This window comes from Misgurnus anguillicaudatus, chromosome 10 (assembly GCF_027580225.2).
Source record: "Misgurnus anguillicaudatus chromosome 10, ASM2758022v2, whole genome shotgun sequence".
In the NCBI taxonomy this organism is placed as follows: Eukaryota; Metazoa; Chordata; class Actinopteri; order Cypriniformes; family Cobitidae; genus Misgurnus; species Misgurnus anguillicaudatus.
The window spans coordinates 16,047,566-16,064,805 of NC_073346.2; the positions used below are offsets into that span (position 1 = coordinate 16,047,566).

The following is a 17,240-nucleotide window of genomic DNA, read 5'->3' on the forward strand; positions in this document are numbered from 1 at the left end:
AAATAAAACAAGGTGAATTAAGTAAGTTATCACCATTCATCTTGTGCTTGTTTATAAAAAGACCGCTGATGTTTTTTGCATCACAAGGGCCCGAGAGACAGAAATAAGACCGAGTCCATTTAGGAAAAAAGTTTGTTTACTTATATAAACAACAACAAAAAATAAAAAAGAAAGACTTTATACAGTTTGCTGCGCAGTACACAAAGAAAAATCAAAAACACCTGTATTTCATTTTTTTCTGCACCTCATTCTCTTTAACAGACACATACTACATGGTTTGTGTGTAAACACATGCTGTCTGCTGCTTTGACACTGCTGTGTTTGAAAAAATAGACCTCTAAAAAAATCTGTCGTGTGGGATTCTTCATCACAGTCAGTCTGAGTCTCCTTCTTCTATACCAACTGCTCCAACCGCCCCTGCCAGCTCTTCCTCACTGCCCTTCAGCCGCTCACCTGTCAAATCAGACATGAGATGTAAAGACACACCCGAGTACATTTCGTCATTCCTTTGCTTCTGATTATTTGGTCCAAACACTTTGCATTAGTTTAATCTGAAAGACTAACTTGGGTAAACCACAGCAAAATTAATGATAGTTTAAAGGCAAAAAATTTAATGTAATGTAACAATATATCTTGATGATGTTGTAAAAATGACACCATTGACTTTGACATCATTGAAAACATTATATAACACGATAATGTACATAGGGCTGTCACAATGATTAAATAATCATCTCATCGCAATTGTTTGACCTCATCGCAATGATTTCAGATCACCGCAATGATTGCAAATCTCTCTAAAAAACACAAGGGGGAGCTGCAGCGCCTGTATAAACGAGACTCTATCTACAGCCCAGTCTCAAGAAATTTCGTTATAGTCACGTATTTTTTTGATTCTTTTTTCGTGCCACTATCACGAAATTCGTGTTCTTTCGTGATCGTATAACGAATTCCTGTTTTCGTGTGATTATCACGTATTGGTAACTCGACTGTTTTGTCCTATTTTCTTACCATTGTCGCTTCGGTTTAGGGTTAGATTTACATAAAATGACATCCCTAACCAAACCCAACTCTAACCATAACGCAAGGCTAAATATAAAAAAATAAATCATAAAAAATATTATATATAAATATATAAAGTTACATTCTAATGCAAGCACAAAATCTAACCCTAAACGACAATGGTTTAAAAATAGGACAAAACAGTCGAGTAACCAGTACGTGATAATCACACGAAAACAGGAATTCGTTATACGATCACAAAAAAACACGAAATTTCATGATAATAGCACGAAAAAAGAATCAAAAAAATACGTGACTATATCACGAAACTTTGTGAGACTGGGTAGGTATCAAATGACTCTCCTTGACTGACAATGTAACATGATACATTGCAAAGCCATTTAATACAGTGGACAAACAGCATTTAAAGAAATGCTGCAAAACTTATATACCGCAAGCAGTATGAATTGTCAGGTAAAACATACATTTCCCAAACAGCAATTCCAAATTTAGGCAAGTTTTTTTTTCAGTTTTTGAAAGATATATTCATTAAACAATTACTTTTAAATATGTGTTATGTGTGTTAATATTTGCCAGGTAAATATGGCAAAAAATTTAATTTAAATAATCACAACGTGTGAAAATTATTTCATGAACAAACAAAAACAGGCAATTTATTGTCATAATCGTCACAATTTATTAAACAATTAACCCTCAGCCAAATTTCATAAGTGTGACTATGTACACAAATATATAACACTGTGCTAGTTATTGGACATTTTAATGCAAAACTCTTCCATATTATACCTTTAAGTATAATAAGCGTTTGACTTTTATTATGTAAATAATAATAATAATAATAATAATAAATAATAATAATAATATAATAATAATAATAATGATAATAATAATAATAATAATAATAATAAAGCTTCAAGTTTAAGGTTATATTTTAAGTTGTGATTTTTGTTTTTAGCTTTTTAAAAATGAAAATGTAGAGCAACTTCAACTTTAATTTATTTGTACAGCAAATTTAAAAACAAGCTTGTGCTTCACAATTTGCCTTATAAGGGAAGGGAGGGGAGTCAAAAATGTATTATTTACTGTTTTTTATACCATAAAAATATGGGCCCAGTCCCAAATGGCACACTTGTGGTCTTGCAGACTTGCAACAGCTGCCATATACGCATGCCTGTGAATGTCACAAGACCGTAGGCTGTCCCATTTATCATTTTAAGTTTCAGAAGAGAGCTCACGACTGTGCCCTCCATATGCATGTTTACCAAGCTCATGGATGCAAAACCGAAGCATTGTGGACTACACATTCAACCTGACAACCTAACATTGCATGACATCACCATGAGAGCTTTGGGACCCATTTGGGACAGGGCCACAGAGACAGGAACACCATCTGTGACGTCATCAGGAGGTTTCAGATCTCCTGAGCTTTTGTAACACACACAGCAATTAGCCTCACATGAAGCCCAACCTGAGCCCATTACAAACTGATTTCACAGCTTTAGTTTCAGTAGCTTACTCAACCAAAGTATTCATCTCACATATAACAATCTAAATAGACAGACAGACAGACAGACGTGCCATATTATACTCACGTATAAGTTCAGCAATGGCTTTCTGTGTTCGCCTCTCTAATTTCTCAAGCTTTTTGGCAACGTCCCTCTTCAGATCCCTTTTACAAATACAAAATACATCATTTTGAGTTTATCTCGGACATGTTTTTAATTAACTACATACAGTAGGCCATCATATAGCGATAAAAAAAGTAAAGCAAATACCAGTCTGGTTTTCTAGGGGCAAGATTGGCCAGATCCTGGGGGAAAAAATATTGATTTATTAGTTTCTCTAAAATGAAAGCCAAGTAAACGAACATGTTGCCAGTACACGGCATGTTTGAAATCTAAGACTTTGGACTGAGAGGAGAATCCACTCACCACTTCCTCGATCACAGGCTCTGGGTTTGCAGCTTCCAGCTGGTCTTTGACCTTGTCCTCAACTGTAGGGATATAAAACAGGGCTCAACACCAGATCACCTGTTACAGCCCTATTACGCAACACGACAATTACCTAAACATCAAGAGCCAGGCTGTTCAGACTGAAAATCCAAATATATGATTTAGTGATGCACCGATGTATCGGCCACCGATATTTATCGGCCGATTTTAGATGAATTTGAAACCATCGGCATATCGGCAATAGCACGAGAAAGGCCGATACCGATTGTTTATTAATAAACTGCATAAAGAAATCCATTATATGTAAAAAAATGAGTTGATGTTGTTAATAAAATAAATGCTGAATAGCAAAAACCACCTTTGAAGGTTGTCATGCTGTCTTATTATATTTGTTTTAGCTTAATTTGTGCCTCTCTTATTATGTTGGTCAGTTGAATGTTAATTAGATCCAATCCATGTTCAGTAAAAATAATTTGATGCAGAAATAAACTAGCTAATAGACCAACTGTATAGTATTATATACAAGTGTTTAATATCGGCATCGGCCAGAAGTTGTCTGTTTAAATCGGAATCGTATCGGCCCAAAAAATCCTATCGGTGCATCCCTAATATGATTTAAAGGTGCAGCCATTAGCATTCTGGCAATAGCATCTGTTAGTAAACTTAAATAAATACACCTTTATGAGAACAGTAATAAACTACATTTTTTAAATTATTGTTTCATTTTTTAAAATCTGTTTCCACGAATCATATAAATGTAAATTTACATGATGTTTTTACAGGGAAGAAATTAATCTTGTGCAGGTAAGCCAGAGGTGCCTTCAACTGAAGCAGGTTTTGCTTTGGGCACCTGTCTCTCCTTCAGCTCCTCGTCCTCCGGGGTGTAATTTCTCAACTTCAGCTCTCTGGAAAATTCATGAATACATCTGATAATCTAAGAACTATTAGCATGATATAATTTGCCACCACATAACCTATTGTTCATTTATAGTGGTGGTGAAAACAAGATCTTTCAATACTGTAGAAACATTTACACCATTACACCAACTTTTAACCATGCTGCAGTATAGCTCAGTGATAAAGCATTGTGTTGGCAGCGCAAAAGGTCCTGGTTTCGAACACACGTTGATAAAATGTATACGTTGTAATGCACTGTAGGTCGCTTTGGATAAAAGCGTCTGCCGAAGGCATAAATGTATGCAAATGTTTACCATCCCTCATGCAAACATTTTATAGGATTAGATCATGTCCTGTGTTTAGATTAGATTGGTGACAGGAAAACGAATCTAACCATACACACAAGCAACAACCCCATTAACCAGCAGGTGGCAGCGCAGCTAAACACATTCAGTTTGTACAATGAGCAGCTGGTGTTACCCGAGCAATGAAAGCAGCCTGTGGTGGCATCTAGAGAGAACATTCACTCACCATGTGCACAAAGCTTCCCTTCATCTTTGAGGCACAGGCGAATTATCATGTAGCACCTGTGCAATGGGACGCGTCTAGAGACCTCCCAGCTGATGGGGGTTGAAACAAGTCCAATTCTGTCAACTGTCATCTCTCAACTGGTACGACTATTAACAGCTTTGAAAGTTACAGCAATGTCTGTGGCCGAATCTCCAGAGAACCACAAATGGGTTCTTCACAGTCTGTCTGATCAACAGGAGATGGGCATGAAGTGTCTTTAAACTATCCTATAGGGGTACTAAAAATGAATTTTCATCAGTCGGTCTCCTGAGAGATGTGTGCCAATTTCGTTTTCGAGGACGGGGCTTTGGCAGGCCCACATTTGTCGCATTTTTAGATGGGCTGGGACAAATCAGATTGTTGCTACTTGAGTCACTCAAGAGTCATCCGTTTTCAAAAGTCCTGGGTGTAGGGTTTTCCAAAAAAGCGTAAGGTAGTTGAAACAACATGTCAAAAAACACAAAGGCCTGACATCAGAACAATATTGAATTTCGCAGCCAGCCCTGTCAAAGCCCCGCAAGGCAGTTCAAAATATTACAACCTCACAGTGAAGGTATTGGAAAACACTTAAACGTGTCGCCCAATTTTAAACTTGGGAACACCTCCTTGTAGAGTTTTCCTAAAGAGACTTCCTGACCACCTGCTGGAACAATGCAGGACCACTGCCTCTCCAGCCGAACAATCCGACGCTTGTGGAATGTCAACAGCCGTTTGTCAAACTCTTGAGTGTTTAAAACCTTCGAATAAACTCTACGGCCGAGGTTATGGGCGAGTTGGCTGAAGCAGTATCCTGTTTTCTAATTGAATCACATACAGAGAGAGCAGATTAATGCTCAAGGGAAAAGCTGTTGTGTTTTTGAAGTGCACAGATGGAGGAAAATGAATTGAAGGCCTTGATAGTTTTCTCTCATACTGTCAAATAACAAATGAGACCGCTGGGCTTCATTCATCATATAACTGTTAGAAGTGGTACATTAAATTCTGAATGCGGACAAAACTCACACACACAAAAATGAATACGAAGTAGTCTGTATATTGGATGCTATATTGCAGTGAAGGTGTTGAGGTTAAAAGTAAAAAATTAGAAGTCAAGTTCAACTTTTTTTTTAATCCGTCACTATTGACTTTTTTCGGTCTGTCTCATGGGAAAGGCTGAGCTTCATTCAAAAGCTGCTTTCTGAGAAGACATTCAATATCTGCCTCACCTCACTTCAGTATTTTGACAGCTTAAAGGCACAAAGCTGCCCAGTAAAACTCTTATTTGGCCTGAAGACCAACAAGGAATAACATTTAATGCGCAATAAAATGTAATCATGGTAGGTTTCTGAAACAGGGTAGCAAGAAGTTATTTTTATATAATAATTGGTCATGCATTATTCCCTCAGTTTCCCCTGAGACGAGAGAAATACATATTTTATTGTTGCACTTCCTTCTTTCAATGATGTAAAAATCGTCATTTTGCGTCATTGAAAGAAGGAAGTGCTATATCTTTGTCGAGAGTGAAAGACTACAGACACTCATTCCTCACTTTTCCAAGGTGGGGGCTATGGGTGGGACACGAACATACCCGAAAAGAAACAATACAGCCGCCATCTTTTTGGAAGCTAAGCTCACAGGCGTTGTGGAGCGAGCCAGGCTTCATGTAACAATAATAGTGGACGGTAATCAAAATGATATGGAAAAGGGTAATTTTGCAGGCGTGATGCTCTATACCGCTGTTCGTGGCTACCTCTATGAGCCCCAATACGGTGAAGAGCTGCGTAGAGAAGCACGAACTGGCACAAGCTTGGACGGATTAGTAGTGCTTGTACTCTCGCTTTGAACCTTCTATAAGAAATTTCTGCATCAGATCAGGATATGGACGAATTGTGTGGTGAATGGTCCCGGGGAAGAAAGGTACTTTGTTGCATGACGTGCTTTGTTGTGTTTGTTGCACGATGCGTTTCGGCTCACGAGCACAGGCGCTGAGCCAAGGCGCGTCTGTGAAGTTAACATATTGTTCGGTGGACGCGTTTGTGTGCAGGATGCGGCATTTTCTACTTCTTTGGGATTGTTTAACATTTGCCCAAGAACTCTCTCTCAAAAAAAAAAAAAGAAACTGAGTGAAGCCTGCTCCTACTACACAATTCGTTTGTGTGGTGAACCAACCACGCAAGCTTTGTACAGTATATGGACAGCAGCATCCTGGATACATATTTTAGATCCCTAAACTGAAAGCGACAGCCAAAGTCTGCAGGGATAAACGGAAGTCTGACTATAAAATGTTTATATTTTCTTTCTTATACTAACGTGGCATGTGTACACAATAGCATACATCTGAGCGGTGTTCTGATTAATGGGAGTGGCTTAAAGAGCTATGCATTGTGGGAGTTGTAGTTTTCCATACAAATGTGCCCTAAAGTCACGTTCTGTCTTTCTCTGTCAAATAGGCACCAAATTCTAAATTTAGGTTACATTTTGACTACAAATATGACCCACTTCCAATAAAGATTTATGTTCCCAACGGGTAAAGTTTCCCTTTAAAGGTCCACTGTGCAGATTTTAAGCATACTTTGAATTGCAACCAACAGACTACACGATTTTCAAATTAATCGGGTTACAGATCTTTTCACACTGCATAACTACCATAGGAAGAAACGCCGACAACTTTGTCTTGGTCTGCAAACTACGGCTCACAACCAAACGCACGCGAGAAGTGACAAGGAAACAAAGCGGTCATGCTTGCTAGACCGGAGTTCTCGCATGAGACATCGGATTATTATTAAAAATGTTAGCCTGCAAGAAGCTTGCCATACAAATTGCATGTGCGCTCATTTGCAGCAAAAAGAAAAGAAGATTATGAAGAAGAAAATGGTTGGGGAGACTCATCTCCGAACTTCCAGCTGGCCTGTATGTTGCTCTTTCATTGGCTGTAGGTCATTGCCGATGTTATTTTCAGTTAGAACAGAACCCATTTCACACGGCATGATTTTAGCATGCCAGATATCTCACGGGTGTCTGTGACTCATCAGCGATTCTCTTAGATTGCGTCTTTGACAGTTCACACTGTGCGATTGTCACGCACGTGAATGAGCAACAATATGCCTGCGATTTCAGGCATTTGTCGGCGATTTCTCAAAACCTGTTGGCGAGCTAAAGTCCACAGCTCACCCCTCCTGCTTGAAACGCGTAGACATTTTTAGCAGCAACAACATAAACAAACTGCTTTTGTGGACTAAACGCAACTTCCTGTAGACTTCCACAAAGAATCAATAACAACAGAGTCCTTTTACAGTAGTTTTATTCTGATACCAAGGGAAATAAATGACAAGTAAATTACCTTTGTTCATATATCATACCTAATGTGTAAAATTAATGTACACAATGTTAGCTACAGATCCTTGAATTCTTGCCTGGCTTCCAAACCTCTCCACACAGTTAAAATCCATGCTTGTTGTCAGCCCTAGTTTTTAGTAAACCAAAACATTTTATTTTCAACAAGTTACTTGTTACAGAGATCAGTTTAGCCACTAGCCAGATCGAATTAAATACAAACCGGAAGTTAACTTCGGTTCAGGCGCATAACCCTGATAACACGCGTGCATCCAATGAAACAGTCTGAATTGAAGCTATGGTAGCCACCACATGACAAACATGTCATCGTCTGAGACAACGTAGTGACCAGTTTGTCCATTTAGGGCTACTTAAGAAACTGGTGCTGGTGCTGCGTCGTATAGTCAGGTGCGCCTTGTAAGTCAGTATGAATTAATTTTGACATTTATGAGGCAAGAGACAACATTACCGTTCTACAGCCGCGAGAGTCCGCTATATGCTGCTTCTGTATTTATGTAATTCAATGGATTCTGTAATGTGGAATGACGAGTATGCGAACTTCACGCTAGTTGGCTTGTTCGATTAATTTAGCCTATTCAACCTTCCAGGTAAGTTCTGGTTTATCGTTTAAAAACTGATAATATTACGTACAGACTATTCAGGCTGTTGTTCTGTCTGCTATTGTTTAGTTGAATAACTTGCCTTTCCAGATTAAATGTCTGTTCTTCGTGATTGGATTTTGTGAAATAATTTTCTAAATAAACGCGACGTATAGTCCACTGTGACTTAAATATGTAATTTCGTCTTAATGACGCATTTTTTAAATGATACGGCTTATACTCCGGTGCGGCTTATAGTCCGGAAAGTATGGTATTCTAGGGTAATAAAAACAATACAGTTAATTTTTTAAGGTCTTTATACACGACTGATAATATAGTTACGTATTATATACGTATTATATTGCATTTCTGTCAAAAGATCCTTCCAAAACGTAAATTTTTTTATCAGTATGTGTGCTCCCTGGCAATCAAACCCACAACCTTTGAGCTGCTATTGCAATATTCTGGCAAAAGAGCTAAAAGAACAATTTTGTACAACTTTTAATATAAAATTATAAACAAAAATCACTTTATATCAAATTCATCAAATTATCTATGCTTTCTTTTCTATTTCTTGCCCTAAAAACTCTATAAGATAAGTAGTTATTTCATCAGGTATGACAGCATGGGAGGTGTCATTCAAGCTTTCTGGGCGGCGTATTACAATATTACCGGTCTCATTGTTTGCAATCCGAGCTGCCTCACAGTTTTAATTTGAAATGCTTGCAGACGACACACCTTTAAACATTCCGTTTCAGACAACCTCCAATTTCACCTCCAGTACAGAAGCCTCCTCTAACAAAAGACAAAACCTCCGCTCCACAGATGTTACAAAAAGCTCTTAACAAGTAATAAAGGAGAAAGAACAGATATTGGGTGGCGATTGTCTCGAAACCTTTCAACGACTGTCAATGACAAACAGCTCTTGAGCTCCAGGAAAGCACAAGGGCTCTGTGAATATAAAAGTAAACAATGGAAAAAAGTGACGAAGTGGAGGCCTTGAGTTTAAAATAGAGCCGGGGAGAAACAGAGACCTTTCCCCTTACAACACTCAAATAAACAAAGACGTACTTTGTTATTTATTGTCTATTCAACTAGATCCTAAATGCTGGAACCTAAAATAACACTGGTTCGTTTGGTGCAGTATACATTTATATAGTTCTTTCATATGGCAGATGCTTTTATCCAAAGCGACTTACAGTGTACTACATTCTTTATCAGTATAAGTGTGCTTCCTCAAACAAACCCATGACCTTTTGTGTAATATACATGACATCAGACTTCAAATTTAGTTACCTGTGTCTCGCCTCTGCTTCAGACTCCTCTAGGGCTCTTTTGCTTTCAGGCTCTCCATCATCTGGTGCTCGGCCTTGTAGTTGAATAAACAATTAACATGTGCAATGAGACAAAAGCAAATTCACGTTTATGCATTTGCCAGACAGTTTTATCCAAAGCGACTAACAGTGCATTCAAGTCATACATTTTTTCAGTGTGGGTGTTGACAACTGATGAATTATGAAGATAAATGATGAAGATTAATGAAAGCTAATAACATTTCTACCTACAATGGATCATGAATGGGCAGTATATTGAGTTTTGGTAATATATAATCGGTATTTTTTCCCAGTGGGATACAGGATGAGATGAGACAATACCATCTAAATCGGTATGGGCTGATATGACCCTTACCTATGCAACAGAAGCTTTGACAGAAATGTACATTGAGAGGTCAGACGTAAGCTTTCTGACCAGCTTGCATGTTGTGCTTCCTTATATTTTTAAACAGGTAAAGGATTTTATTTCCACCATACACTGACTGGTTTAATAAAGGTGTTTGTGGCAAATAACATGAGGCTTTAATATGCATGCATATAAATGTTTTCACTTTGAAGAGAATACTGAGATTTTTATCATACACCGGTCTGCTACCCATCCCAAAAATATCAAGATATGAACTTTGGGTCGATTTCACCCAACCCTAATCATATGTCAGATATCCAAGCAGGGTTAAAGGAATGTTCAGGTTACAAACGAGATAAGCTTGATCCACTGCATGTAACGCAAAGATTAGAACTGAAGAGCATTTCCTCGCTCATGTTCAAAGGTTCACACCAAATCTACGCCCTTGGGTGGCACCTACAAGTTTTACTCATGCATTGCATTACAAGTACAACCTGCATTAATGTACATTGTTTTTCAGCAGTCAAATACGTATTTTTTTAAAGTCTTTTGTTAAGTCTGATAGTTTATTTGGCCAGCGAGGTTACACACGGTCATGTTTCAAGTATTACTTAAATAGTAGGCTATAAATTGTGATATTTCCGTCACACATCACCCAACAACAAAATACATTCAGAGCGCAATAAATAATTTAAAGGAGTCCTCCAAAAACTCTAATAGCTAAAAATATAAGAATATGTCACTTATATTTGAACGCGGTAATCCCATAGTTCGCACAATGTGGACTGATTTACTGTTTTGCTAACAGGCTAACTACAAGTTAGCCATAAGCAAACATCTTTCTTCCAGTGTCTTAACGAAATGTATTACACTACTCACTTGAAGCTGCCGATCTCGTAACGCTTTTAATCTTTCCTTTCTTTTTAAAGCTTGCTCTTGTAAAGCACCAACAGGCTTCTCCATTGTAAAATTAAAGCATGGATAACAGATCGCTAACTCTGAAATCGATTATGAGGTCTGTTCAGGGCTTTTACTGGTAGAGCCCCGAAAACATCGATTTTGTCTGAACACCCAGCGATGAAATAAATAGTTAAAATAAAAGTAAATAATATGATTTTTTTGTATTTATAATAAATTTGTAGTTGTATTGTAATAGTAAATAGTAATAATACATCAACACAAACAGCACTAGTGATGTTTACATAATTAGACGTTTTAAGTAGCTTATCAATATTCATTATTACTATTAATGAATACTGTAATAATCTAAAGCGAACATATGGTACACAAACAAGGCTAGTTATAAAATGATGCTATTTACATGATTGGAATGTACATAATTGGACGAATACGTTTTATATAGCAAATCTTATTATATAATAATAATAATAAAAATAATAATTCTTATAATTATTCAAGTACTTTTTGTATTTACTAGATGGTTTTTGAGTATTAAAATTTATTTAACGTTAAAAAGAAGTTAAACAAAAAATAAATTACAGAATGCATAACTCATTTGAATAGAAAATAAACCCATCCCACAAAAGTTCTCAAAACAGACCCACAAACACCCTGGACATGACATGTAGAGGAATGTAGGGCATTGCCATGGCAATACAGCTGCCTGTAGGTCCATCCTCTTCCCATTGACCAGTGCTGGCCACGGTGTCAAAGATTCACAATAATGGCATACATACAAATGGTGTCTTATGACCCCTTCCCACCTATCACAGATGAGAAATATTAAATAAAAGCTGGACATTTTGATGCAAATTAATTTATTACAAAATAATAGCTACTGTTAATTCAGTACAGCAAAAACCAAATTGATCCCTAAGAAGAAATTATGTGACAGATTGAAAATGTGACAGAATACAGACATAGCGTAAGCCAGACTACTGAATGAGGTCATTCAACAACAACAAAAACACTTCATTTGCATTGTGTTTGCATGGGTCTACAAGGTATCCAATGAGCATATTACAGATCCTGAAGGATTTTGAAAGTAAAGTAGTGTAATTTTACTCACAAAATCCTGAGTCAGACTAGTTGAGTCATAACAAGTTTTAAGCATAAGTGTGTATTAGAAAAGATCTACAACTTTTTGTGGTGGTAACCATGATGCCCATAATAAAAATAAAACAAATCCTAGCTGTGATTCAGCATAGAATGAGAAACAGACATTAAATAAAAAAGGCAACACACTGAGATATAAACAAAGCCATCAATATCCTATAGTGTGTACAGCATTTAAATTCAAATGAATATAGCCTAACTCAAATGTCTATCCCTCCAAAACAGTACAGTATAGTAATTTCTTATGCAATATTTTCTTATACAGTATTTTTCTTAAGATGCTCTAAGCAGCTTCTCCATCAATCCAGTTTTGAGGCTGAACTGAACTCCTCCCGGTATCTTGGTTGGCTTTGCTCTCTACTGCCACTGTATCACACGAGAGGAGGGGAATGGAGCGCGTGCAGGGTTATACGTGCTCAGACAAGTGCGTTTAACTCCCCGTGAATTCCTCCAACACTCACACAGCGCCTAATCTGCAATATTTCCAAATGTTTCTGTAGATTTCCTTATTTCGGATTTACCATTTTGAACCACTCGCCATCTAAAAGGACATGCAACTTTGGGAGCGCCTGGCAACCAGGTAATGGACATCTGTACAGCAACATGCGGTTTCTCAGTATTCCCGGGATCTTAAACACTTGTTTTCCTCTGGATGTACAGTCGGATGGTTTAATTAACGCGTGAGAGGAAGGAATACGAGGAAGAATGGCTTCCAAAGACAGACTGTATGAGCTGTGGATGTTATACTACACTAAGGTGAGTCACACAGCGATGGCAACCGCACGACACCTGTTGGAGTTTACATTGACCCGATCAGCTGCCACAAAAACTTGACACTAGCATCTGCCAAAATATCGCATGCTGCATAAAGCAAGCAATTCTCTATTTACGTTTTGCCCGTTTGCGTTGAGAGTGTTTCAGGAAGTGCGTTTCAAATTATTTTGGGAAGGTTGCGCGTGCACGTACGTGATATGAAAACATCACAGGCGCGCTTATATCTTATCAGTGAATTTTTATATTGTGATTGAGAATTGTGGTGATAGGATATTTTAGCTATAGTGACAAGGTTAATGATCCCGGATCAGGGTTATGTTTAATATATTCAGCAGCACACTGAAGGTTAAATGTTTACTTTACCTGTACGAGTCAGGTACTGCCACTTCCTGCACGCTTCTGCATTATTGATATGGGCAGTCTCTTTAAATATCTACATAAAATAAATGGTAAGATTGTGAGTTTTGGACCTAAATAGATAAAACACATACAAAGTGATTATACACTTATTATATTATTTATGGTTTATCTTCAAAAGAAACTTGTTTAAAGTGTATATCAGTGTATCATCCTTATGACTTCTCCGTGGTACACAGTATTGGAAGCCCCGCCCAATTTCAATAGTAATATTTTCTAGAGATGCTTAAAAAGTATATTCATTTGTATTTGCTGTATTTTATTGCTTGTTTTGTCATGTGTAAAATAATGTTGAGCCCCTTTGGAAGTTTGTTGACGCCCCCTAGTGGGCCCCGGACCCCTGGTTGAGAAACATAAATCATGCATTGTGTTTGATGTTGAAGGAATTCTTTTTATTCAGGCCACTTATAAATAATAAATTGGAATTCATTAATATTAATTAATATGTTTAACCCCCTCTAGTGGTGCATAAAGAAGTTGTTTGCACATTTTTGTGAGAGATTAATTGTATAAATTAATTGTAGAACAGCAGCTATGTTTTCAACATGATCTCAAAACTCTCATGATCGCCACTTTACAGGCCATCAGCTGAAGTCAGCTGTACTGCCTCACTACACCAAGTGTCCTTTATAAATGGCCACCATGGCAACCACAACAGCAGGTGCAGGATACAAGAAGCATCGGGGTCAACATAAAGGATGCTTACAGATCACTGTTGCAATTTGCGGCATGCATTGCTTCAATGTATTGTATAGAATAGATAGCAGATATAAATGATGCAGTAACATTCCAATCTGGTCACAAAATTCTTAAGAAAGCTCGCAAATGTTTCATATATATGTAAAATATATATATGCATCCAATTGCAATTCAAATGCAATGCATTTATCTGTAAATATGTGCACATGTATATCTGCACCAAAGATGAACCTGTTCTAGTAAGTTGTTGCAGTAGAAACATGGATCTGCCTCTTTCTCCATAATTACACATTTGTAATTTTCACTGAAGCATTGATAAACGGCACCATTGTGCAGTTTGATGTGCCCTAATGTAATGTGTGTAATTTTGCACACCCATGTTTCTGGGTTTGTTTTTCCCGGCACGGTTGACAGCACAATGCATTCCAATGTTTTGAATCTTTTGGAACACCCATTTTTATGTCTCTGCTGGCTACTGTCTGCTGAGAGATCTTAATTTGATAAGATTCCTCTGCACTTCTCATGGGGTTACAGTGTACTGCGTTTTAAAACACTCGATTTAAAAAAAAAACATTTAAATTTCTCCTCTCCTCACCCATTATGCTGATGATTTGAGTGGGCTTGACTGCATAATGCAGTCCCATGTGAAGCTTGTTTTGACAGTGTGCCGTACACTGTCTTAATTTTTTTAGTATAATTACAGTGACATCACTGATTCATCTTCGAGGAATTGAACTCAAATGTGAGCTTAAACAAGACATTTTAATTGATCAAAGCTATAATTAAAATGCGTGATGATGTGGCCGCCCAGCATTAAACTGAACACCCTGTCCCCGCGATCGCAGCTACGTTTAATGTCACGTCATTCCTTGCTGTACTGTAATGTTATGCCAGCCTTTATTTCGTTTGGCTGCGAGAGCAATGTTGTCAGACCACTTCCTCTTGAGTGTGCTGTTTAGAGGACAACACTGATGTGATAAAACCACTTCCTGTCATGGTTGCTACCATTGGTAACCTTCCAGAACAACCTGTTTTTGAGTTGTCAGACTCATGGTGTTATACTGCGCACCTTCATCCCAAAGCCTTATTGAGGAAGAGATTTTAAATATAAAGAACGTATGTGGGAGGGGGGGATTTTTGTATGTTGGAGGTTGACAATGTAAATTCTCAAAAAATCTGACATAATGAAAGGCCATTGTGTTTACTGTGGTATATATAAGTGGGCAGTATTTAAAAATGTTTTATAGGTTAAATTGGATATTGAAAGAATGACTCTTTAGGCAAAATGTTAAAAGGACACTTATTATACAAAATCCACATACGTGTATTTTGGCAGTGTGTGAACACAACCACCCTACAATAAAAAAAATTTACCGTTTCTTTTTTAATCTCTATTAAAGCAAAGTATTCTCATCAGACTGATTATTTTAGCAATGTGATGTCACACTTAGGGCAGGGATAAACGATTAATCTAGCGATTATTTTTTTCAATGCATCGGTTTAACGATTTAATCTAACGATTTTCGTTTTTCAGTCCGATTCGATTTTGATTCTTGATTATCTCCCCATTAAAGGTGCAGTGTGTACATTTTAGCGCCATTTAGTGATAAGGTTACGAATTGCAACCAATGGCTCAGCCCACTGCTCACCCCTTGCTTTTGAAATGCATAGAGAAGCTAGAGTAGCCGCCACCGGAAAAACATGTCATCGTCGGAGACAAAAAATTTGTCCGTTTAGGGCTTCTGTAGTAACGTAGTGGTACAAAATGGCGCTTTCCACGTAAGGGGACCCTTGCCATGTAGATAAAAACATCTCATTCTAAGGTAATAAAACATAACGATTCATTATAAAGGGGTTTTTATATACCCATGGTAATGTAGTTTTGTATATTATATTGCATTTCTGTCAAGAGATCCTTTTTAAAAATTACACACTGCACCTTTAATTAACTGATAGCAATTTATACATGTTGATTTACATATCTGAATGAAAAAAAAACATGAATTTCTTAACATTGCAATATATGTTTATTGCTCTTAAAATTCCAAAATAAAAGTGCAAAGTAATTCATTCTTAGTCAGAGGTTGCATTCAATAAAAATTTTTTTGCAGCGTTTGCAGTGCATACTGTGCAGTTTTGTAACAGTATAAAAATCATCATCAGTGATAAATAAATAAATGTAAATGAATTGTTGATGTTTTTAATTAAATTAATTGATTGATGAATTGATCAAATGTATTTCTTTCGCCAATAAAATGTAAAAGGAGCTTCTGTTTTCCATATAGAAATTTTTAATTGTGATTTTATACTGCCACAAGCTTTCAAACGTTAGAAAAGCTCAGTAAAAGTGGTCTGTTTGACTTATGTGATATAGGTAATGTGATGTGGAATGACTTCCAATTTCCTTTAATGGAAAAGTTTCTTTCAATTTCTTTAATGAGACAATTTTCAATTAATCCTAAGACAACTCACGTACTGTCATCTACTGTAACTTTGTGTCAAACCTGCTGGACCAGTTTATCTCTTCGCTGAATTACCATTATGAGAAAGCGACAAACAGATTTGTTAGGCTACATCAGTCATACATATAACGTTACATTACTATTTATCTGTTTGCTAGTTGGTTGTTCCTCACGCATGTATCTCCGAGGAGGTGACTGAGTTGGCAGGTGTGGATGTTTTGACAGACAACAAACCTCCCTGTTGATCTGAATAGATCCAGAGTATTGTCACAATAGGACGAGAGTCCTTGTGTAGATAGTGGTAGAACAACATCACCCACCTTCTTTGAACTGCCATTGTGTTGCTTTGTCATGTACCAGTAGGTCTAGTTTTAGGGATTTACATCACGTTTAGGAAAAATGATTGCGTACAGGTGGCTTTTATTTTATCTTAGTCTTACGTGAATGCACGTGTTTTGCATGGGAGGGGCTTAAAAGGATTTTACGCTGTGATTTATCTATGCCCTCAAATCTAAATCCTTTATATAAAGCATTGAATTCCCAAATGTGTATACTTAAATACTTAAAGGGATAAATTAATTCTTTTTTGAAAAATGCCTGTATAGAAATCTTTTAATATTGACTTGTCTGTCCCCAATAATATTTTGCCATGTTTTAGAGAAAATTTCACAATACTTTTTTAAGATGTAAAATAAATCTTTTGTGTCCCCAGAGTATGGATGTGAAGTTCTAGCTCAAAATACCATATGGATAATTTATGGCTGGAAAAAGATTAATCG

At 37.1% G+C, this 17,240-nt stretch overlaps 2 protein-coding genes across 3 annotated transcripts in view; one reads left to right on the top strand and one right to left on the bottom strand.

Moving 5' to 3' along the window:
• Nucleotides 1-118: 118 nt before the first annotated feature.
• ccdc12 (coiled-coil domain containing 12) lies at nt 119-11,072 on the bottom strand. Its single transcript, XM_073871972.1, has 7 exons — nt 10,912-11,072; nt 9,650-9,722; nt 3,797-3,880; nt 2,955-3,012; nt 2,799-2,833; nt 2,616-2,692; nt 119-453 (listed from the first exon to the last, which is right to left on the bottom strand). Exons 1-7 carry the CDS (start codon nt 10,994-10,996, stop codon nt 374-376), a joined length of 492 nt encoding a protein of 163 aa, XP_073728073.1. The 5' UTR covers nt 10,997-11,072; the 3' UTR covers nt 119-373.
• A 1,420-nt stretch (nt 11,073-12,492) lies between these two features.
• nbeal2 (neurobeachin-like 2) overlaps nt 12,493-17,240 on the top strand; it is a 67,911-nt gene continuing 63,163 nt past the window's right edge. Inside the window, exons 1-2 of one of the 2 annotated variants that reach the window (XM_055209682.2) lie at nt 12,493-12,689; nt 12,770-12,865. In XM_055209682.2, the coding sequence (XP_055065657.2) occupies nt 12,815-12,865 (51 nt within the window). In that variant the 5' untranslated portion in view covers nt 12,493-12,689; nt 12,770-12,814. Of the gene's footprint in view, nt 12,866-17,240 lie in introns of both variants that reach the window. The other variant, XM_055209684.2, reaches the window with a different exon arrangement.